Below are 25,791 nucleotides of genomic sequence, written 5' to 3' on the forward strand. Positions count from 1 at the left end.
AAAATATTCTGTCTCTTTAGTTATATCAAATATTAATTTGCTACTTTTCTGGCTTGTTTATCTGCTTGCTTCCTTAATAGTGCAACATTTATCTTGGCTGTTTGGGTGTTGCTTTATGAAACTTGTAATAAAAAATATCGTATAATTCTATTGTCTCGTAAAGAACAATTAGGTTGATGAATTCTGAATAAATTAACATGTTGTAATAATCTTCCATTATGAAAAACAGACCATTATTTTCACTGTCTAGGGGGATAGTTTTGTAGCATTTATTTGTCTTTATTGTCATCCATTTGATGTTAATAAAATTTTTAAAGTAAAGAAAGAAAACATCTGGCAAAAGGATAATTCGTTTTTCATGTGAATTCTGAGTCAGCCCCTTCCAGTTCCTTAGAATCATTTGTTTTCCATTCAAGACAGAACTGATTTGCTTGTTCTCATGTTTTATTGTTGTAGCACTCTAGGATATGAACAATAAGACAAGTAATAGCTAATCTTTGACATCTGATCTCTTTAGCATGTTGTAACTACTCCAAGGTGTTTATCTTAGTTTTAGGTTTAGCCTAGGATTCAACAGCTGGCATAATTGCATTTAAAAGTTACTACCACTCAGACATGATTTAAATATCTGGTAAACAGTGCTATCATTGGGTTCATTATTGCTTCTCTTCAGTCATGTCAAATTCTTCATGACCCCATTTGGGCTTTTCTTGGCAAAGATACTGGAGTGATTTGTCATTTCCTTTTCCTGCTCACTTTACAGATGAGGAAATTGAGACAAACAGGGTTAAGTGACTTGTTCAGAGTCACACAATGTCTTATGAGAGATTTCAACTTGGGAAAATGAGTTTTTCTGCTTGGAGTCCCAGCACTCTGTCCACTGCACAACCATTTTGCCCTTGGGTTTATACCAAAACACCAGTTGTTCTGAGTGAAGCTCCATAGGTGAGCATGGTGTTGGAAGAGCAATTGGTCTGTGTATCTGGAAAGGGGAATTGCTGGCTCACTCATAAACCAATCGTTATTTCCCTCTCTATCTCTATAATACCTCTTTTTATTTTCCTCCAACCACTCATTTATAGTTGTACATCAGGCCTTTTCATAGCAAGTGATATCCATGATTTTTGGCTTAGTTCTTCCTAAATTATTTTTGCTAGAGTAAAAAGCATCTGTCTCTTTACCTGGGAGAGAGTTTCACAGTGAAACAAGAGACAGATAATGCATCTTCTGCTTAAACTGAATTGGAGGAAGTTACATAGAGCACTCTAAAAATAAGAGGATTAATTTGAACACTTGTAGGAAAGTCATTGCGTACCAGTAGTACTGTCATCTCTATGTTATCCAGGCTGATGAAAGGAACCACAAAGTGGTTAATAAAACAGATAATTTTCATTCTCTCTTACCCTGCAGGAAAGTAGAAGGGGAATGGGATAGGAGAAGGGAAGGGAAGGGGATAAAAGAGAGGGCATATTGAGGGAGGGAGTGTTCAGTAAACACTTTTGAGAAGGGACAGGGTGAAAGGAGAGAGAATAAATGGAGGTAGGGAATACAATTAGCCATAGTAATTGTTAAAAAAAAACAAAAACAAATTTTGAAGCAAGTTTCTCTTGTTCATTTCTCAAACATAGAGGGAACTGAGTCAAATATATAAAAAATAAAATCCATACCCCAATTGATAAATGATTAAAAGATATGATCTCTTCCCAAAGGGCTATAAATTTATATGCATCTTTTGACCTAACAATACTACTATTAGGCAAAAGAGATTTGAAAATAAAAAAAGGAAAATGACTTATATGTACCAAAAATATTTATAGCAGCTCTTGTCTCTGGGAAAAATTCTTCTTAGGGAATCGAAGGGATGCCCATCAATTGAGGAATGACTCAATAAACTATGGTATGTGTTTGTGATGCCTTATTAATGTCCTACAGGAAATGATGAGCAGGATACTCCCGGGGGGGGGTGGAGGCAGGGAGAGAAACCAACCTGGAAAGTCCTCCATGAGCTCAAGCAAGATGAAATGTACTGTATAGAATGTAATAGCAATGTTCTGACAAGTCCACCTGTAAATGACTTTGCTATTCTCAGTAAAATAGTCATCCATGACTATTTTAAGGGACTTATGATGAAAAATCCCATCTATACCTAGGAAAGGAACTTATTGTGTCTGAATAAAGATTGAAGTATTCTCTCTTTTTCCACTTAATTTTTCTTGAGGGTTTATATTTTAATTAGGATGGGAGGTCTGTTTTCTTTTATAATTTCATTTTTATGGAAATGTTTTGCATAACTTCACATGTGTTTTCTTAATTGTGAGAGGGGATAAGGGAAAGAATCTAAAACTCAAAAAATTTTAAAGCAAATGTAAAATTTTTTGTTTTAAATATAATTGGGGGAAATATTAAATAAAACTAATAATTTTCATTTGGAATTAGATATTATAAAATTCATTTTTCTTATATTTTATTGATATACTTTTGCTTAGCCTACTATTAAGATTAGCTTGTATTCCCTAAGCCTACATTATGAATAGAGGTTGGAGGAAACAGTCCAAAAATATGTGGAATGGCAACAGATAAGTAGTTCGTTAAGTTAAAATTTAGGCCTTATGTAATTCACAGAATGATAGCTAAAAAGTAGTAAAGAGAAAGTTCTTGGTCTATTGAGTCAGAGAACCTCTATGAACTTGGTAAGTCACCTTACTCTCTTAGCATCCAAAGATGGCTGATATTTTCATCCTTAAAAGGAAGGAATTCAACTAGGTGAATTCTAAGGACTTTCTAGCCATGAAATTTTATATGAGTCTTTGATCTTTGGCTAACCAGTAAGAGTTATGCATGGGTGTAGATGTAGATACTACATATGTAAATATACTTATACACATATATAAATAATACATAATATAAATAATATCCATATATATGTATGTTAGTGTAGGTATATGTAGATGCATAAAGAAAGCATTTATTAAGCACTTACCAGGCACTATACTAAGTTCTGGAAATACTGCTATTACTATGTTCATGACTACAACTACTACTATAGAGTAGTACTAATATATATTAATAGATTATTTACATTACCATATTAATTAAATATATGAAGAAATATAAATTTTTAAATGTTTATAAATATACATCTAAATATATTATATTTAGTTTTATATATTTATGTCATATATTTAAAGATAAAATAAGTTTAATTTTTTTGGGGGGGCTGAGGAAATTGGGGTTAAGTGACTTGCCCAGGGTCACACAGCTAGGAAGTGTTAAGTGTCTGAGACCAGATTTGAACTCTGGTCCTCCTGATTTCAGGGCTGGTACTCTGTCCACAAAAAATAACAGTTTAAAAAAGAATTCAAAGTTTAAGGTTTGCAAAACATTTACATAGCTATCCCCTTTATCCATTGCATGGCCTGGAAAGGTTGATGCAATTAATAACCTCATTTTAGAGATGAGAAAATTTAGGCTGGGAGGAATGAAAATACTTGGCTGGGCCCATATCTAGTGGTGGGGTAAAATTTCAAAAAGCTCAGCCCTTTTTCCACAAGATCCAGCTGAATAATAACACAGCAGATCTACCATTTTCCATACTATTAGGTAAAGGAAAAGCATATAGAACCTGAAAGGGGATGGTAGCAGTGTGGAGATACCTGAGTTGAGGTGAGGAAGACTTTGGAGATTAAGTCCAGGGATGAGTGAGATGAAGCTTTATTGGGATCCTTCTTAAAAGGGTGGTCCCTGGGGAAGGAGCTCTGTCAGAAGAGCAGGACTTCAGAGTAGAAGTTTCTTGGGGGCAAGGGAGATGAGGAAAAGGAGTTCAAAGAATGATGGAGGGGTTCAGAACTTTTTACCTACACTACTGATGTAGCCTTCTGCTTAGTTTCTATACCACAAGTCCTAATGAAAATCCTTTCTTCCACAGGAACCCTTTCCTAATCCCTCTTAATTCTAGTGCGGAACTTTTCTCTATTGGTGATTTCTAATTTATCCTGTGTATATTTTGGGGTGTACTTTGTTGTTTGTGGGTTGTCTCATTAGATTGTGATTTCTTCAGAGTAGGAGGAGCAGTCTTTTGTTTTTCTTTGTATCTCTAGCGCTTAGCACAGTTCCTGGCACATAGTGGGAACTTAATAAATGTTTATTAACTGAGTCCAGGAGTGAGTAAAATAAAACATAATTCTAAAATGCACATGTCTCAGATGGGTGATTTATGAATTTTTAATGTTCTTTTAGAGGTATGAACAAGGCTATAATTAGGGCAATTCTGTGTCTATAGAAGCTGTTAGTTATATAGAAGGTAGGTGTTACACATTCTCATGGAAGGTTTTAAAGGGAAACTTAATTAGTATACACATAGTATATAGCACGTGGAGAGGGAATTTGGTATTCTATTATTTCCCAGTGAGAGCATTACTATAGGCCCTAGGTAGCAGACATCACCTCCTGCCCCCAAAACACAAATGCACACACATAAAGCCATATACTCATACACTCATGTTCCATATCTGTGTTCATAAACAGTTATATAATTATGATTTTTATGCTCCCAAGAGATTTCTCCACGGCCCATAATATATACTCTACTTAACAGCCATGGTACTTGAACTTTGACTTATAAAAGACTATTCTTTTGAATTAAGCACTGCTCATTATGGTTGTTGCTTTTAAACATACTACCCATAGACGCAGAACATATTAAACCACTAATGCCTTTGATAGTCAAAATAGGTTCTTGAGAGACCAAATTCTTGATTGAACAAAATGAGAATAGCCCAGAAGACTCAGTGTAAGAGAAGTCATCAGAGAGACGTATGACCTGAAAAGCAATGAAATATTATATATTTAGACCCAAATTAATGATTTTAAGTTTTCCTAAAATTTTATGTGAAGCATATTCTCTATCAAAAATAAATGAATAGGTGTTTTTATTCTAATGATATTTATTTCTATGAATTTAAAAATTCTTTAGATTTACCAGATTACCAAAAAGTCCCATGACACATGCAAAAAATTAAGAATCTCTGTCTTGCTTCAAGAGAACTTTTTAGACCCTTTCTTCCATAATAGTAACAGTTAAGACAATATAAAAGCAGTAGTTGAATTGCAAGAGATAAGAGTGCTAAAAGAATGGAATGAAGGGTAGAAAATGGAGATGTGGGGAAAGAGGAAGGGAAAACCACATAATTTCATCTAGGGCTTGCCTTGTTCAACACACAGTTAATCAAGACCAATTAAACTGTCTTTAAAAAACCTTCTATGAGAATGTGTAACCGTTACCTTTCATATAACGAGCACCTTCTAAATTGGCATAGAATTGCTGTAATTATAGCCTTTGCTCATACCCCAAAACATTTTCAATTACTACATAAATCACCCATCCAGATATAACACACAGGCTCTAAAAATTTGGGTTTTTTTTTCCCTTCTGTCATGTGTACTTTATAGGCACAAAATTATGATAATTAGATATTAACTAGGCATGAACTTCCTAGCATTTCTAGAGCCTGATAGGGGGTACGAGAGAGAGAGAGTTAGAGAACTACCCAGGGAACATTTCATCTAAAAATCCTTTTATCACAGTGTATTGTAAATTTCTCACCATGATAGTATGTAACCGGGAATTAAGGGAAATAAAATGTTATAGAATAGGAAAAAACAATTCACACATCATATTTATTCCCTGATAGGTCTCCAATAATAAGTTCAAGCAGAATCAATTATTTAGTGCTGCATATATATCTGCAATATGATTTAAACAGCAGGAAAGATTCCTAAAGACTATCTTCTATGACTTTTCACTCTGATTAGATAAGCCTCTTACATTTTTTTTCTTTCTAGCCATCACTAGGGGAAACGATCGAGTGGACTAGGTGTAAAAGGGAATGATTCCTTTTCAGAAATGCTCTAATTCATTGTTAACATTGTTTACCCAAGAGTTTTCTTTTCTTATTAAATGGACATTTATCAAAGTTGAGGAGTATTTTTGTTTCACAGGAGGACATTAACAAATATGTTAAAAATGGTATTTGGAGCACCAGCCCTGAAGTCAGGAGAACCTGAGTTCAAATCTGGCCTCAGACACTTAACACTTCCTAGCTGTGTGACCCTGGGCAAGTCACTTAACCCTAATTCCTTCAGCCAAAATAGAAAAGAAAAAAATGGTATTTGGGTTCTTAACTGCAATTGATGAAAAGCTCATTGGCATATTCTCATTTCATACTCATCCAGCCATCTATCCAAATGAAAGAAACTTTACCTTGAAGATTTTTTGGTATCAATTTTAATATTCAAAAGGGAAAAATGTATGCATTTAAAAAATAAAATCTGAGTAAAAAATAATGAAAATGTTAGCACCATTATTTTCCCGTGATTTTTTTTTTCCTAATCAGTAACCTATGTAGTCTGAATTTAGGCTGTTATTAGCTCTGATCTTTCTATGTGCCCATATTTTTATCCTTCTAATTTATCAAAATGAGTTATCTGCAACCTTTTTTTCACACCTTAAATAAGTTAAATAAATACTTGTAAGGAAAAATCTGTTTATTTATTGAACACAGATGCTAAGATTAGATTCTAAAATATAACCAGATGCTAATTTCCATGTTTTCGTTTATCAAAAGACCTTGATCAGCCTGTGGTCTTCTCTCCTGTGTACTCATTTACAATTAACTTAAACTTTTATCTATACCAAACAGATCTATATGTTTAATACTTATTAGATACATTTAAAGATTTTCGTGAACAATTTAGAACAGAAAACTTTTTTCCTCCCAGATAAATTTAAGAGTTACAAAAGATCTCGGAACAAATTGATGCTAGCCAGTGCTTATACTAGTATTTCTGTTTAGATAGCCTGTGATTTCATTGGTGTGTAGTCATAGACTGCAGCTTCTCTGTGACTTTAGTAGAAAGCCTTCTGGAGGTATCCTGGTCACTCATGTGACAACTGTGTGGTGATAGATTGGAAATTGGAAAGAGACACTAATTGCAATGAGACACTAATTAAGAGGCTATTACAATTGCCCAACAAGCGTTTGGACTAGCATAGGAAGTACCTTGATTGGAATGGAGACACTCCGAAGATGCTATGAAGAATTGATAATACTTGGTGAGTTTGTTAAGTATGCCATTTGTGCTTCCATCCAGGCCATTTACAGTGCTAATGGCCCAATCCCAAATATAGAATCCTTGAGGAATTCAACAAAGACTTGAAATGTTAGGATTTCTCTTTGAGTATGTTGATTCAGCCAGTTACAATCACCTAATCTCTCATTTTATTGAAAGTCATTAGTGGGAAAAATTTATTAAAACATTGGCTGACCTGTCAGTAAAAGCTAAAGAAATAAGATTAGTTCATCACGAATCTGTTCCTAATTAAGCCATGCTGGCTCTTAGTTATCACTTTTTAAGTGTCCACAAGCTATTTCTTTAATAGGTCTTCCAATTTTTCTCAAATTCATCAGTCTAAAGGTTCTACTAATGTTTATCCTTTTTTTAAAAATGATGTAACATTTGCCTTGGCAATTAATCAATCTTTAAGCATTTACTGAGTGTTTCCTATATGCCAGGCATTGTGTTAGGTGGTAGGGATTTTAAAAAATGAGATGACCTTTACTTTTAATAAACATATTCTTTTGGAGAAGAAAATATATGTCAGTTCTTTCCCTTTTTACTCTTCTTTTTGCAAGCATAGCTTTAAAAAAAATTGAAACAACCCCTTTTATTGTCCTTAACATTTGTCAAACAGTCTCTGTTCTTTTTGAGCTTTGTTTCTAAGATTTGTAAAAGGCTATGTGATGCTTGTATTCATCTTCCATCATATATCCTTATTTCCAACTTCTTTACATTTCTTTTAAAATTCTATTTGGCCATTGAACTCTATGTGTTCTCACATCAAAATCTTGAATAGCTATGATTTTTATTCCTATTTGGAATGATTACTTTTCTTAACTTCAAAATTTGCTTCTTATGGTTTCCCATAACTGTTGGGCCAAATTCCTCTAGTTGAATTTTAAGACGTGGAAAACTACCTACCCTTTCTCTAAACTCATAAAATTTTTTCTTCCATTATCAAGTATAGAGGTCTAACTTTCATTTTAACTGTCTCAAACTGAGAGTTTTGCATCATTTTGGTTTTCATGACTAGCCTAGCTTATCCTTTTGGCTCTTTAAAAAATTAAATTGTATTTATAAGTAACACAAATTGATTCTCTTTTTCCCCCCTCCCCCAGAATTAAAAGATCATTTTACAGATGAAAAAACTGCTTGAATGACTTGCCCAAAGACACACACCTACTAAGTTTCTAAGGCCAGATTTGAAATCAGGAAATGAGTTTTGCTGACTCTAGGCCAAGCACTCTATGTATTATGGCATCACCTAGATGATTTTCTCCATTTCTTAGTCAGTGTCAAATAGTTTTTATGATAACTGTTTTGTAGTTTTAGATATAATATTGCTAAAGCTTTTTTCCTGTTTTTTTTATTTTTTTTTCCTAATTTCTTAATGATCAAAATCAGGTGGAAAATAACTTTCTCTCTGTTTTATCTATGAAGGAATGAAAATAATTATTAAAGCAGAAGGATAATTTATTTCTGGAAAAATAAGTTATTTCAGATGTCCATGTCCATATAATTGTTCTTCCAAAACACTATATTATGTCTCTTTGCTGGATTCGTGATTTGTTTTTACCAGCTGATCTCCTTTTGGATAAATTGTTCAATTTTTTGCCCTTACTACAATTTTTGTTTTTGGATCATTTCCCTCCATTGCTCCTGACTTAGACATTTTTTGGCTTTATTCATCTTGTTCCTGGATTTCTTTAAGTGAAGATGCTTTCTTAAATATGCTAATCTACTAATATACCACACATTTTTCCTAGTCTGTTCATACCAAGTGCAGTATATTCTTCTGTAGATATTATTTAATAACAGCTCACATGTCAACAAAATCTTGAAGTTTGCAAAGTCCTTCCAGCACAACCTTTTTATTAAAAGGAATTTTTAAAAATTTAACTAAGCTACAAATAGGAAAGAGGAAATAGGGAAGAGGTATGACACCCAGAGGCCCTCTCTTTGTCCACTTCAGCTGGGCCTCCTTCCCTTAACCCTTTCTATTTACAGAGCACCATCATCCTGAACAACATTGGCCTGAGGACTAAGCTTGATGGAAAGGATAGATCACAGCAACCTTTTAAAATGGGGAGCACAAGTCTCTAGGTTTCAGGTTTTCATCTCTAAAGTGAAAGAGTTGTACTAGATGAGGAAGCTGAGTGATTAATTGATTCACTTGTAGTCAGACAGCCAGTAAGTGGATTCAAATATAGGTCTCTTGGTAGCAAATTCTGTACTGTAGACATAACATACTACTTCTTTTTAGTTCCATTTTACCAAGCCTCATATACATTTGTGTGCTCATTTTTACCTTTGCATGAGTATATCTAATTCACTTTATTTATTACCCATGTCTCATTCAATGACATATAGATGAGGTCATGGTTTCTCTTCCGATTTCCTTCTTGGTTATTATCTCCCATGAATTACTAAATCCTTCTCTTTGATCTTTATGGTAAAGTTATATAGAATTAACCTACTTTTTGATTTTCATTTAGCTTTGGCTTGAATTATCTGGATTATTTGCTGAAATTTTTTACTTCATTTTGAAATCATCATCTTTGAGACATGTTCAAGAATACTTGGGAATTTCTTAGTAATTTGAATAGCAGAAGCATTTTTGAAGCATTACGTTATTCTGGAAAGTCTGATAGGATTGAGAAAAACAGACCAATCCATAGTATTATAAAAAATTAATCTGGGTATGTATGTCATAAAGAACATAGTCTGCTGGAATTATTGAATGAACGGGTGAAAGAGGTATTATGTTCCATTCAAAATACTTTTCTACTTAATGGTGCAGAAGTCATTAAAATATGATAATTACATGCCTGTTAGTGCAAAACAAAGCAAGGTAGGTAGGGGTAAATAAGATAAAGAAATTATAGTACCTGCACTCAAGTAGCTATGTTATATAATGCAGGGAAGGCCCACCAATAAATTAACAAATTTATTGTTTTTACTCAACCAGTGATTTCATCAGTATAGAGCATTCTGAAGAAAAAACTCAGTGTGTTAATACAGATCAGCACCTTCTTTGCCCCTCATAGTCCTAGAGAGTTGTCTTGGGATAGTCAAAGATTAAATGACAACCTGTGTCAGTCAGAGTCAGAATTTGAACCTTGACTCTAGTAAGCTCTAACTTCACACCACGTTGCTGTGATATGTAGCTGAACAATTGCTTATTAACTTTGTAAACCAGTTACTTTAACATTTCAACTCTATAAAAACTAGCCAACAGGAAAGCTCAACTTAGATGGAGCACCTCACTTCCTGATGGGGGATAAATGGGTATTAACTGACTTGTTTTTTTAGCGTACAGGAAGTACACTTAGGTTATGCTTGACTAGAATAGGGCAGAGTTAACATAGTTAGTGTCTGGATGTAAAACATCCAAAATTTGAACTTCTCAAAAATTTGTCCATCAGACATCAATCCTGCCCAAATGGACAACAGACTTTTTGGTCTAGGTCATCTCCCCAATCGATAAAGACTTATAATTGAGCAGAAATTCCATGAAGAATATTTCTGATACTGTCCAAAATGATTAAGATTAGGAAGAGATGACTGGTCCTAGCAATCCCTGTAGCAAGGTAAAAATGTATAGTTCCTTATTGATTATACAGGCTGTTCCATAAGTGGGATGGCTAGATGGCACAGTGAATAGAGTGCCAGCCCTGGAATCAAGAAAAATAACAGAAGGTATGTGTCCATAGAGAGAAAATCTGGATGTCTGAAAACAGAAAGAGTTCAAAGGAGGGGAGCTCCTGAAACCAGCTGAAACTGGGTAAAACTTGGTAGAACTGGTTGTGTAGTTTAAAAAGCTGAAAGTAGGACAAGGGTCATAGTTTAGCTAGAATGCATGGGTTTAATTACTTCATAAATATTAACTTCTCTCTAAGAGGAACTAAGGCTCATGTTAATGGTCATACAATGTATGTAGCAGGAGGGGAGACACTTTAAGGGGTGTATGTTGTAGGAGGATTGGAAAAGAATGCTTACTTCATCACCCCAGCCAGTGGGGAAATGAGGGATGGACTCTGAGGCTGGGAAAAGGGATATAAGGCAATGCTCTTGTTTCTGTAAAGTTTGTGAGTTCTTCTTGAGTTTCACCCCAGCTTCCTGCAGGAACATATTAAAAGTTTAAACTGCTTCACTCATTCTGAGTTTGTTCATTTACTGTGCCCTATTGGGCAGAATTTTGTTTCAATTAAGAAAGACTGATCTTCCTTATTTCAAATCCAGCCTTAGATGCTTAGTAGCTGTATGATCCTGGGCAAGTCACTTAACCCTATTCTTTGCCTCAGTTTCCTTATCTGTAAAATAAGCTGGAGAAGGAAATGGCAAACATCCCCATATCTTTGCTAAGAAAACCCCAAATGGGAACTCGGAAAGTCAAACAAGACTAATTAGCAATTCCATAAATGAACAGAAGTATATCTGTACAAAATAAGAAAAAATAAAGAAAAGAACTGATAAGTAATAATTGTTAATAATAGTAGCTAGCAATTACATAGTGTTTTAAAGTTTCCAAAGCACTTTGTAAATAGTCTCTCATTTTAGACTCATAGCAATCCTGGTAGGTAGGTGCTGTTATTATCCCTTTTTTTATTGATAAAGAAGCTGAAGAGGCAGAGGTTAATTGATTTGCCTACGGCATGTAGCCAGTAAATGTTCCAGGTCACATTTAAACTCCAGTCCATGTCTTTCTGAGTGAAAGTCAGTACTCCACTGTATTAGTTAACTGTAAGATATTTACAAATATAGTTAGATAAACTCTTAAATGAAATATTTACATTGGATTTAATATTACTTCTTTTCCATTTTATAACACATTCTGTTTGCATTATAGAATGTGTTTTAGTTAAATGTGCCCTGCCTCCTTTGGCTAGTTTGTAAGGTTGATAGAAATAAGGTCCACTTCTTCATATCTTAATACCTCTTTGTTTCACAATATTTAACATTGTTTGCTTGGTGTTTACAACAGTTTGCTAATTTTTATAATTTGATTTTATGAGTTCCTTGGAGTCCTAAAGAGATTAATTTTTACTGGTGTTTGACCAAATGAAAATGATTCTATGGATTTTTCTGTGGTGGAATCAGTGCTTTTCTCGTTTAACTAATGTCTGTTGAAAACTAAAAAGGGAGATATTTTCTCATGCTGCAGTCAAATGACAACCAAGAAAATTATCACTTTAAAAATAGCCATCTAAGTGTTTGAAACCACATATTATGATTATTGAGATTTTCAGTAGTAACAACTAAAGATTTACTTATTAAAATCAGTTCCCCTGATTGGTTTGCTTCTCCTGGATTATTATAAAACCTTAGCTATGCTTTATTAACTCTCACTCTCCTCATTTGCTACTTCCTTCTCTCCTAGCCCTCCCTTTGTGAAACCATGACCACGATCAAATTAACTTGTCAATTCAACCATTGTTTCTGGATGGAATATTTTACTTTTGTTTTCCCATAACCAAACCTGTAATTTTCCTGACTAAAGTTTCATTTCTTGGTTACCCCTACTTTTTGGGTGTTTTTTCCCCATTAATTAGATTGTAAACTTCTTGAGGACAGAAACTGTTTTTGATTTTTTTCCTTAGTCTTTCACCAGCTTAGCACAATACTTGGCAAGCACATTAAATGCTTCCCTTTGCCCACCCTCCTCATCCTCATTTAACTAAATTCAATAAGTTTAAACATGCAAGGGAGCTATATTAGAAAGCTTTTGTAGCTTGGGAATAATCAAAGTATTTTAGTGAAAATTGAGTATTTGTGAGCAGATGACCAACATTCTGGTATTGTAACATTCTTTATGTGAATTGTTTTCAATGTAGATCTCTTCAAATACTTCACAGTTGGGTAGTCCTGAGCCCGTGAAACGCTGTGGGAAATCAGCACTCTTCCAATTGGCAGAGGTAAGTTTCTAAGTAGCTTTTAATCTAAAAGTTAATGAAAAGTTTAATCTCTCTCTCTCTCTCTCTCTCTCTCTCTCTCTCTCTCTCTCTCTCTCTCTCTCTCTCTCTCTCTCTCTCTCTCTTCCCCCCCTCTCTCCCTCCCTCCCTCCCTCCCTTCCTCTCTACCCCCCTTCTCTTTCCCTCTCTCCCCCCCTCTTTCCTCACAAATATAGTCATTAGTATCAATGATAGACAGTTTTTATCAATTAGATTGTATTTACCATAGTCTTTGGAGTTAAGGCTAAAGTTAAATGAAAAAAATTCTGGTGGTTAGGTTTGTTAAACATTGGAAGAAGGAGGTTGCACAATCTCTTTCTCAAGACGTTTTTAAAACTAGGATAGTATCTCATTTTCTGGGCAGGTTCATGCATATGCAGTTTGAGGGGAGAGGAATGGGATGGGTCATTTGCACAGCTTCTAGTAGTAATATTAGCAAAAAAAGTCTCAGTCAGTTCCACTTTTAAAGTAGTTTCTTTTTTTTAAAAACCCATAACAAATAATGATCTATCAACATGATCTAGGAAATTTTATACAAGCTATTCTCAAATATTACATAGGTAAATGTCTCACTGTATGGCTTTTGTGGAGTTGTGAGCCAAAAGGAGTTGAGGCTGTAGAGGTTGTGGACTGAGCAGAAATCACAATTCTCTTATTCATGATATGGCTATCCTCCTCTTGCTCCACCCCCCTCCTAGAGCTGATAAGGCAATTGGAGTTAAGAGTTCCCAGGTTTGTTGTCAGGATCAAATGAGATAATATTAGTAAAGTACTTAGCCCAGTACCAGGTACATAGTATACATTTAATTTTCTTCAATTTTTCTCCAAGAAAACAGATAATCAGCACTTACAGTCCTTTAATGCTTGCAAAGTACTTTATATAGGTTATATTCATAGAAATCTTCCTCATCTGCCTCCATAGATCCCAATTTTATAGATAAGGAAACTGAGTCCTTGTATAGGTTGACATATAAAAAGAATCTTTGGTTCTAGGCTAATAGAGGAAAATATTTTCTTTTTTACCAGAATAAGAAGATAATAGGAGAAGTGCAACATAGAAAGTAGGAGGTTAGGGTTTCCAGAGGATCTCAGAAGTGCTCTGGCCTAATCCTCTCATTTTACAAGGCTTTCAGTAACTTTCTTTTGGTATCTTGGGTAGAGTCTCAGAGTCATAAATTGAACCTAGACCTTCCAACTCCAAGCCTAGCTACATCATTGCTGCCACACCTCTCTAACACTTTATTTCTGATCCCTATATGGCTGCTGGGTGTGCTGTTGTGTAAGGAAAATAGGAAAGACTCCAGAATTTAGAACATAATGTTAATGACTTCCTTCTCATTTTAAAATAATACATTTTTAGAATATTTACATAACTGCACATAGAAAGACAAAATAATTTTTTTTAATTAATTTTTTTTTTAATTGGGGGAAGGAGGAGAGGGGTAAGCCAATCAACACTCTGCAGGGTTATCTGACCTATAAACATACATTAGCTGAGAGGCAAAAATGCATAAAAATGGTCTTCTAAGAATTCAAAGGGTATCTGCAGTTCAAATACCTGGATCATCAAAAGAATAATATATTAAATTATATATAAATATATAAATGTATATTAACATATAAATAAAATAAATATTAAAATATATAAATAAATATAAAATTAAAATTATATAAAAAGAATAATATAACATATCATTTTACTTTGAAGATAAGGCTAATGGTCCTTTTACATATCATTTTAAGATACCAAAGCAAGAACAATGAATGAAGCTCCAAGAAATTCTCTGGTAAAGGAGAGTATTGCTCAAAAGCATTTGGTAATTTCTTGGCAAAACATTGCCTCATTTGTAAAGAAACTGTAAAGGATTGGTCAAAGAAAATTTAATTTTTAGACAAAAGTGAATAAATGTAAGCAATTAGATCCATAACTTTTCATTGAGATTTGTAGAAGAATAAATAGATGGTGGGAGTTAGTGAAATTGTAGGGGACAATTAAGAATACATAGACTGTAGTTTGGAGTGACTTTCAGAAGAGTGGATTGTTTCAAATTCACGGCAGCTAACATCACTAAATCTCTGTTTTTCCATCTATGAAATGGGGTTAATAACTTGCACTGTCTATCTCCCAGAATTGTGAGAAGAATGTACTAGATATATATATGTATATGTGTGTGTGTGTACACACATGCAAATAGACACACATACATAATCATATGCATTATTATTTGTAGAAGTAGTACAATATGCTGTGGCTGAATAGCTTTTGCCACCAAAAATATGCACAAATGTCCCAAAATTCTTACTGTGGTTTTAAGCTTTAAAAGCGTAAAGCCACACTTAAGACTTTTGGGGTATTCCATTTATTTATACAAATACAAACATATACATGCACATATATACACAGGTGTATCTATATCCTGATGTATGATATATAATATTTAAATTAACATTAAATACCAAGCAGCAAAAAAAATCTAAAAATGCCATTATCTCAACTATCAGAATCAAATATTCTTTTGTCACAATACAGTAAACTCTTAAGTTAAGTTGCTTCTTTCAGTGATATGATAAAAAAGTCAATTTGCTTTTGTAATGCTTTGCCTTGAAATAACAACTGGGCAAAAAATTATTTCTTATGAAATGATAATTCATGCTAAATCAATCAATCAGTCATTGTTTAACTTTGTAGGGAATGAATCCCAAATATGAAACAGATGCTATGTCTTGGCAGATTTTTGAATTCTTCTATTAGGTTGAAGGAATTGTTCTCTCATTGGAGGGTTTCATTAATTGCAATTACTAAAACAAATTCATTACAAGTATTTAGGAATAGGGAACATGTGGCTTTATTGGTCTAGGGAATGCCAAGGTGAAGAAACCTCCTTTACTAAGGCAACTTATGGTCTTATTTAGATGCTTATGATACAAAGTGATTGTCCAGGATCACATAGCTAAAATGTGGCAATCAGAAGCAGGACCTTGGACTCAGGTTTTGCTGATTTCAAGGCTGTCTCTTTACATACTATGCCTTGTCACAAGTATATAAGAAGCATTTATTCCAAATCTTTAAACCCTTTTCATTGGTTTAAGGAAATATGCTTATGGAGAAACTAGACATGCCAGAAAAATAAGGATTTCCCTAGAAATTACTCTTAAAATCTTACATCGAGGATGTTCCAAAAGTCTTAGTGCAAATTTAATTAGTAAATTAGCATTTATCGTTATTCATTCATGTCAGTTATATCTGACTCTTTGTGATTTCATTTGTGGGTTTTTTTTTTTTTTTTTTTAGCAAAGATACTGGAGTGGTTTTTCATTTTCTTCTGTAGCTCATTTTATAGATAAGGAAACTGAGGTAAGAGTGAAGTGACTTGCCCAGGATCATATACCTAGTATCTGAGGCCAAAAGAAAATGAGTATTCCTGACTTCAGACCTGATACTCTATCCTCTGTACCACCTACCTCCCCTAGCATTTATTAAGTACCTACTATGTGCCAGGCACTATGCTAAGTTCCAGAGATATACAGGCAAAAAGAAAAAGTCAACAACCAACCAACCAATCTCAAACAAAACAATTCCTGCCATAAGACTGGAAGACTCCTCTTCCTGAGTTCAAATATAGCCTCAGACACTTAAGAGTTGTGTGAACCTAGACAAGTCACTGACCCCCTTTTTGCCTCAGTTTCCTCATCTGTAAAATATGTGCAAAAACCATTCTGGTATTTCTGACAAGAAAACCCCAAATAAAAACATAAAGAGATGTACTGAAACAACTAAACATCATCACAATACAGAATTGGAATTTCTTTTGTTCGGAACTTTTTGTTACCTCATACAATTTGTGTTACAGTTACTACTTTGTAACTGCATACATATGTATAAGACACAATTTAATGGGTCATAATAAGTTTTAATATTTTAGATTTAGCAATAAAACAACTTTTTACCTCTAGTATGATGTCTAAGAAAGAACTGCGTTGGAGTATGTATTATTGGAATTAGAGAAAAAAAACTATTAAAATTTCCAGTGCCTAATTTACTCTCTTTTTTGAAAAATGTTTGTTACATTTTTTAAGCATATCTTTCTATATATTGGAGAATGTTAATGCTACACTTTATTACCAAGTAAGATGTGGAAGTACCTAAGTACAATTGTCACCTGGCCAAAGATTCTATTTTTTTTTTTTTTAGGATGAAAACATATTAGAAACCTAATATTTAAAACTTTCCAAAATCTGTTTCATATTACATGTGTTTCTGCATTCTTTATTCCAGTAGAAATGGTCCTCTAGCTGTTCTTCATTTTGAAACCCTTCTTCTACTTCTATTCCATTGACAAGTCATTTTCTGTTTGGAATATACTCCATTTTTATCTCCACCTAGTAAAGTCTCTAACTTCCTTCAAAGCATACTACTTCATAGAGAAAGTAGAAGCCTTTATGATTCACCTTAGCTTTTTACCAACTTCAGCCTCTGGTAATTGCATTTATTTACTTATGATATATTTCAGCCAACTAGCATTTATTAAGCACCAATTATATACACACAGAAGGACCTGCTAATTTCCTCTTGAGAGAAAGGACCATTTCTTCTTCTTCTTTTTTTTTAATCCCAGCAACTAACATGTCATATTACAGATTACATATTGTCAGATTACAGGTACTTAAGAAATATTTGTTGAATTTCTCGAATTTGATTAGTATAATGTGTGAAAGGTAGAACATTTTTTATAAGAATCTAAGACTGATAGTCATGTAACATAATTGATAACACTAGATTTGGGAATGTAATTGGATCATATGAAAATACTGGCAGACAATGTATTTCTAAAAATTAGCAAACATTCACTGGTATATCTACCATGTGAAAGAACTGTTCTAGGTAGTGGCAAAGTAGAAGGCCCAATCTCTGCTCTTGAGCTTCTAAGCTGATTGGGATAAGCAAGGGCTACCCAAAGTGGTCTGTTTTTTTAAGAAGTTGAATAACAATATATTTCTATACTCTCATTCTGTGAGGTTCATAGCAACTCTGGGAGGCAGAAGCTCTTATTATCCCCATCTTATATTTGAAGAAACTGAGGCAGATAAAGGTTAAATGACTTGTCCAAAATAATACAGCTAGTAACATCTGAGGTTAGATTTGAACTCAAGAATTCCTGACTTTAATTTCAATGTTTTAGTCACAGTGCAACCTAGTTTCCTGAGCTTTGCAATGTGATCTTATCACTCTTGTAACTTATTCCAATCAATAAATATTTTTAAGTATCAAGTATGTTGCTGAGAATACAAATGAAATAAATGAAATAATCCTTACCCCCAAGAAGCTAGTTTACCAGATATGGCAGCCAATACATGCTATCTTCTTTTTTTCTAAACTCATCCATGTCCTCCTAAAAATTTTTGTTGATAGATCCTTTTTTAAAAAAAGTGATGGTTATGTTTCTGCTGACATCCTTAATGATGATTTTCCTGCTCAGTTCTTCATTGATAATATTGCAACCTATTCACATTTCATGGGTTTCTCCATTGCTCTTTGACCCTCAACATTATTCCTTTGGACACCATGGTATTCTGAGAATCAGAGACATATATAGTGTTCCCAGAAGAATAGCGATATTTTTTTAAAATGGGTCTTTATCTCAGATGGAAACATGGGCTCATTAAAAATAAGTGCACAATTTCACAAAGACAATATTGGCTCATAGTGAACTCTGCTGGCTCTCCTGGCTCATAGAGGAAAGCCTGCTTTCTTCTTCCTGCTCATTTTCCTTTCCTACATATATTCATATAGCAACAATAATACCACTAACAACAGCTAGCATTTACATACTACTTGAAAGTTTTCAGAGTGCTTTACAAATATTGTTTCATTTATCACTTAAATAATTGACAGCCTTGAAACACAAGAAGTAGTAAGATCAAAACAGTTCAAGATTAATTGCTAAATGAGAATAATAGACAATGAGTTACTAATACCTTAGAAGACAGAGACAATTGTGAGCGCAATAAGAGTTTGAACTGGATTAGTAACCATGGAAAAGAACAAATTTTAGAAAATTGTATTTTAAAAAGAACTTGAAAATCTAATTGTTATTTGAATGTGAGAAGATATAAAAGAGAATAAAAAATTGATTTCTCAGGTTTGGAACCTAGGTGATGGGAGGAGTTCAATTAAAAGGAATAGGGAAGTCTGGAGTTTTGATGGAAGATCTTGAGTTCCCTTTTTAGAAACTTTGAGTTTAAGATACAAACTGGAATATCCAAGTGCCCTATTGGCTGTAAAGCTAGAGAAAAATCAGGGCTACCAATGTAAATTTATTAGTCATCATGTTTGTAGATATGCCAATGGAAGATTTATGAGGATTTAGAAAGAGAGAGTTTACTGTGAACCAGCATATGTTCATTAAGAACATGACAAAGGAACTAGCTGCATTTCCTTTTTTATGGCTTGTTTTTATTAGACTAAATCAGATGAATATTCTAGTCATAATAAACTTGGATTTCAACATAACATCTGAATAAGTATCTCAATGTCCATTTAGACAAGATGATAGTACAATTAGATTGATTTGGAACTGAGCAAACAACTAGGTTCCCAAAGTTGATATAGCATAGTAAAATATAAAATAACCTCAAGTGAGCTTGATTATTGAAGATAGCTGCAGAGAAGGAGCATGATCAAGGCAACAAAATCCCAGAGGAGGTAATAAAGTACTGAATTTAGAACACCTGTGTAAGTATTGGCTTTGAAAAGAAGAAATATTTCTTCTGAAAAAAGATTTTTAAAAAGGATAGGAACGCAATAGAATTATTATTTTTAGTTTCTGGTAACTTTTTTATTTATTTATTGTATTCTCACTGGTGGAAAAAAAACTTTCTTCTCAGATCTAGAAACTTTTTTTATTTAAATGAATTAGAGGACAACTATGATGTTAAATTCTTCCAGAATTGCTCTTTTAAAAAATAGAGAGATTATTGATCTCACTATTTGATTTCATGTTAGTGAAGGAGTAATCAAAAGTTACCATTCATTAGGTCTGTGCAATAGGAGAACAGTAAGGTTTTTGTTTGGTTTTAGAATTAGATATTTTAAAGAACCATTTTAGTTTAAAATCACATAAATGGTAAGTAAGAAGTAATGTATATTAATGACTCTATAAATAAAATCTTATGGAAAACCATGACTCATCTCTGGAATAAATATGGTTACAATGTAGTGACAATGCATGAAATATTTAAAAATCTCCTGAATAAATTCTCCTTAATTGATCAATCTAGTCACTTCAGCAAACTCTATCATGTGAATACAGCAAGCAAGATCTATCTCAGTTTATATGTTTTCTCATATATATATATATATATATTCATGTGTATTTTCATGATCCATGTCTTAATGTTCCCTTCAGATTATCATTTTGTCAAGTATAAAAATTCTTTGACTCCAAATCTTCCCAAAGCTACCTATAACATCTTTTTTTTACATAATGAAGAATACACAAATGTTACCATAGAGTATTACACATACATTAGCACCCTCATGGGTTATTCACATACTTGTCCTTGCAACCTTAAGTAGCAATTCCAGAGATTGTAAACGTGTCACACACGAATCATTGCTAATATATGATTACAAGCCAGTTAATTTTTTTTTTTTTAGAAAAATTACTAAACAGATAAAAACAAATAAGTTGTTAAAGACACACCCTACTAGATCAGGAGCATACATACATACTCTTTGCACATACAAGGAGATCATAAAGAATGTGCTGGAGCCAGCTTGGATCAGCTTCCAAAAGCTGAAAATTTTCAACTTGGGAATTTTGCAAATGCTACAAATTTGGGCTTAATTTATTTAATGATTTTTCTAGACTTAAGACAGCAGTAAGGAAGCGTCAGTAATGTAGATTAAACTTTTAAAAGGGTGCCTCAGTACTTTTTTTTTTCCTTCTGGAGTACCAGTTTTTTACCAGTGCTCTATTATTGTGGATCATAGATCATATTATCAAAGGTAGAAGTTGCCCTGGAGTCATCTAGTCCATGTTCCTCGTTTTACTTGACTGAAGGTGCTGGAGATGAGAAGTAGTCTTTCAGACACAGAATTTGAATTCAGATCTCTTTAATCCAGAGCTAGTGCTTTAACAACTGTGGGCCTTTTAGACAGGGTTGGGGTGGGGGTTGAGAACAGAGGTAGCATCTACTTGTTTTTTTTATTTTTTATTATTTATTTATTTATTTTTATTTTAAAAATTTTTGGCATTTACTTGAAAATGTATCATTGAAAAGGGGAAGTCTTATATCACTTTCAAACAAGTTTTTGAAATCTTTCATTCCCCCCCCGAAATGTTCACCAGCCTCATCCCTATATAAAACAATTTATCTTCTAATATATTCCACATTTAACTACATACCATTTCATGAGAAGTAACATAATAACCTATTTTAAATTAGGTTATGTAAGCTCTAAAAGTGGCGTTATGCAAGAAAGATGATAACCTCCCTCTTTCAAGGCTTCTGGAAATCCTGTAACTATGTTTTCTTTCTCTAGTTTTAGTCTTAAAAAGTAGACAGCCCAATTATTTGGGCAGCCAAGATGAAAAACATTCTTATTCCTTCAGGATGTTACAATCTTATTTACTATATTTGATTATTTTCAGACGCTAGCTTATGCTGGTATATATTGTTATTTTGGCTTTATTTAAATGTAAGAAGTACACATTGTGAATAATACTGTCACTTGTTACCTAGAGACTTGGTCTGTTCTTTAATTGATGACTGAGTAGGAAGACAAATTTCTGAAAAAGATTGTGATTGGACTTTGCTTCAAAATCTCTTTGAATAAAAAGGGAGTTTTCCAAATAAATACCCCCTGATTAGCAATCAGTAAGTTATTCTTGCTCACAGACAAAAGCATCTTAATTGTTTGTTACTGGGTCAAGTTTCTACCCTGCCCTATTTTTAATCCAGCTAGCTTCATTGAAATATATAATAAAGGACTTTTAAGCCAAGATATCAGAATAATTTAGATGGTAGCAAAAAACAACTAGCAAAAGGAAACACCAAGGAAAATTAAAATGATAAAATGATCATGCAAAAAAAAAAAAAAAAGCTATACTCTCCAAAAATATACTACTGCTCGTGCAAAAAAAAAATATACTTTCCAAAAATATGCTACCAAAAATACTATGCAACACAGCTACTGTAGTAGAAGTGATACAAACAGAAAAGGGAATGTGGCTGAATATCTGCAGAAACAAAAGCAATTAAGCAATAATTAACATTTGTTAATAAAAAAAATTTAAAAATAAAGAGTTTGAATACAGTTTTTAAAATTATGGGAAGAACTTTACCCAGAATTTTAAAAGATTAAAAAAAAACTGCACTTATTAATGCCAAACACTATGATAAAAGATACAAGTGGCCAAAAAGCAATCCTTACTCTGATTCTTCAGAAGCCCTTCTTCAGAAGCTCACAGTTTAATGGGAAAACAATATTTACACAACTATGTGCAAACAAGATATATACAAATTAAATTTGAGCTTGTCTCAGGAGGGAGGCCCTAAGATTAAAAAGGACAGGAAAGGCTTCTTGTAGAAGATGAGACTTTTATCTAAGGTTTGACGAAAGGCAAGGAAATTAGATGTCAATGAATGAGGATTGAGAGAGTTCCAAAGATATGGAATAGCCCCTGAAAAAATGAAAAGTCAGTGTATGGCATGTCATGTATAAGGAATTGCAAGACAACTAGTTCAGCATCACTAAATCCCAGAGTAAGGTTGAGAGGTGTAACGGGTAAGATGACTGAAAAGGTGAGTAGGGGCTAGGTTAATGAAAGGCTTTTAAAAGCTTTTCCTCTTTGTTCTGGCTATTGATTTTTCACAGACGTGGCTTCTGGGAGGCCAGACATCTGGCTTCAAGGGAAAGTGTATGAAAAAAAAAAACTACAGGAAGAAATGATTTTATAACATAACATAAATATTGAGACTATGGTAGAAAATTAGAAATAGTAAATACAGTCAACAAAAGGCAGTCTTACTTTAGCAGCCTACTGTATTGTGGGTAATAATAGATATTGTGCCTTTAAGTGCTTTACATTTAGTGACTCATTTGATTGAGAGATAGGTGCTATTATTACCCCTGTTTTACAGAAGAAAAAACTGAGGCAAACAAAAGTTAAGTTAATTGCCTAAGACCATACAGTTAATAACTGTCTGAGACTATATTTGAAATCATGTTCCCTATGTCAAGCCCATTATACCACCCTGTTACTCTTTTTTGTTCAGTTGTGGCTGACTCTTTGTGATCTCTTCTAGGATTTTCTTGTCAAAGATACTAAAATAGTTTTCCTTTTCCCTTTCCTCCAACTCCTTTTACAACTGAGGTAAGCGGGGTTAAATGACTTATCCAAGGTCACACAACTAGTAAGTGCCTAAGGCCAGATTTGAACTGAGGAAGATAATTTCTTGATTCCAGATTCAGTGCTCTCTCCACTATGGCACCACCTAGCTGCCACCTATAAAATGGATAATACAAAAGATTTATAAAGGAAATGCAATAGAGAATTAAAGAGTACATGAATTATCCAAAGAACTGGAAAAAAAGTACTCATCTGACAGACCTCATGTAGAGGTCAGAGTACATCCACTTCTGATATCCCAAAGAATTGGGGAGGAGGAAAAGAATCTGATCTCCATATTTCCAGGAAATCATTAAAGAAGACTTAACAGAACTTAACAAAAATCAACTATAATATGAAAATAGAATCCATGGGCCCCAAAGGAGAATCTTAAGAATCCGGAACATACACATTAAACCCCAAAATTTTTATGACAAGGAAAAAATATTTCAAACCTGCACAACAAAACTCAGCATTAAGTTTTAAATAAAAGATGGGTATTTAGAAAGCAATTCTAGGTTTAGTGTTGGGTTGTAGCTTAGTGGCCATCTAGTCTAATTCCCTTATTTTAAGGAAATTCCTCCTACATAAAATGAGAAAAGTGAAAGAGATGGCCTCTAAGCTCTCTTCCAGTTTGACTTCAACCAACATCCATTTCACTATAACACAGTCTCTGAAGAGTTTGTAGAAAGATATAGGTGCTCCAATGAAGTCATCCAAGAATAAACTTGACTTTCAGACAAGAAGAAAAGTGCTTAAAACAATTCACAGTTCTCAAATCAAGATAAACTAAGTGATAATAATAATGGCTTACATATACATGACATTTGAAGGTTTGTGAAGTGCATTTCATTTCACATTATCCATTGAACAGCCCTAGGTACATCCTGTTATTTACAGATAGAGAAACAGACTGAAAAGAGATTTAAGTAACTTGTGCAAAGTCACAAGCAACAATAAACTGTGGTCTTTTACACTCCAGGTCCAGTGCTTTGTATACTTTTGTAGCATTAAATGTTTTAGAAAGATTGGCAGAAAATAGGGTATATCCGGAGGGGCAGGAATGGAGTCCCAAGGTGAGGAGGGTAAACATCATGGAAATATGGATATGAGGGTATATCCTTCAGCATAGTTTTCTCATATTGCAAATAAAGAATATTAGTCTCAGAGGTGAAGTGACTTCTTCAAGATCCACATAGATTGCAGAATTGAAATCCAAGTCCAATTCTTTTCTGTGAGGAAAGTAATGTGATCTCAAGTAAAACTCCTTTTTTAGTTTGAGGAAGTTTATTAAAAACTACATAATAATATATGATAGAAGAAAATTGTTGAAAGTAATTTTGCAAATTTGAAATAAAAAAATACATATTTCCTTTCAGTGAAATGGTTGAAGGAAAAAGACAAGTGTGACAATTAAATTCACTGGTTACAAAGTCAAATGCCAAGAGACTAAAGTCCTTCAATGAAAAAAAAAGAAGAAGAATGCTATTTTTGTCCTAACAATATAGAGAATAAAGAATTTATTTTTTCCTGGGAAGTAAATAGAGAAAATATCTATGTATTGAAAATTTTAAATCCGAAATGAAAATAGACATGGGCAAAATATTTGTAGTATATATTAGATAAGTACCTAATCTAAAATTTTACATGTATATGCATATATATATATATACACACATATGTACATATATACACATAATACATATGTATTTATATATAAGGCACTTATCTACATATATAAGGTAAGAATCTTATCTAAAGTCTTACATATATATACATTTATATGCATATGCATATGTATATGTATGTGTGTATATATACATACACACAACAGAACTAAATAGCATAGTGTCAGGTGCAACCTGAGTTTAAATCAAGTCTCAGATGTTTAATATTTGTGTGATTCTTGTGGAGTGTCTTAACCCTGTTTGCCTGCTTCAGTTTCCTCATCTATAAAATGAGTTGGAGAAAGAAATGAAAAATCACTCCATATCTTTACCAAGAAAACCCCAAATTGGGTCACCAGAAATTAAACACAACGATCAACAATAACCACCCCAATTTTTAAAATTAAAAATATATGTGTATGTATGCATTCATGCACATGCACGCACACACACAGTTGGATGTATAAGTATATATGTATTGCATTTAAAACAAAAGCACACTCCCTAAATGGAGCAATTGCTAAAACATTAAATCAAATTAATTTTTTGAAAGAGGGGAAAAATCCTGAATAGTCACATGAAGGGATGCTTAAATTCCCTAATGCAAATCAAGATGACCCTCAGCTACCACTTTGTGGAAGAATGAAGGGAGGAATTAATTGA

The 25,791-nt window shown here is 33.4% G+C and overlaps 1 protein-coding gene across 15 annotated transcripts in view; it reads left to right on the forward strand.

The window, feature by feature from the left end:
* The window catches only part of BBX (BBX high mobility group box domain containing), a 349,253-nt gene that overhangs the window by 268,129 nt on the left and 55,333 nt on the right, over positions 1-25,791 (forward strand). For all 15 annotated transcript variants that reach the window (XM_074301097.1, XM_074301111.1, XM_074301112.1 and 12 more), the window contains one exon: positions 12,951-13,031. In XM_074301097.1, coding sequence (XP_074157198.1) covers positions 12,951-13,031 — 81 coding nt within the window. The remainder of the gene's footprint in view (positions 1-12,950; positions 13,032-25,791) is intronic.

This window comes from Sminthopsis crassicaudata, chromosome 3, assembly GCF_048593235.1.
Source record: "Sminthopsis crassicaudata isolate SCR6 chromosome 3, ASM4859323v1, whole genome shotgun sequence".
In the NCBI taxonomy this organism is placed as follows: domain Eukaryota; kingdom Metazoa; phylum Chordata; class Mammalia; order Dasyuromorphia; family Dasyuridae; genus Sminthopsis; species Sminthopsis crassicaudata.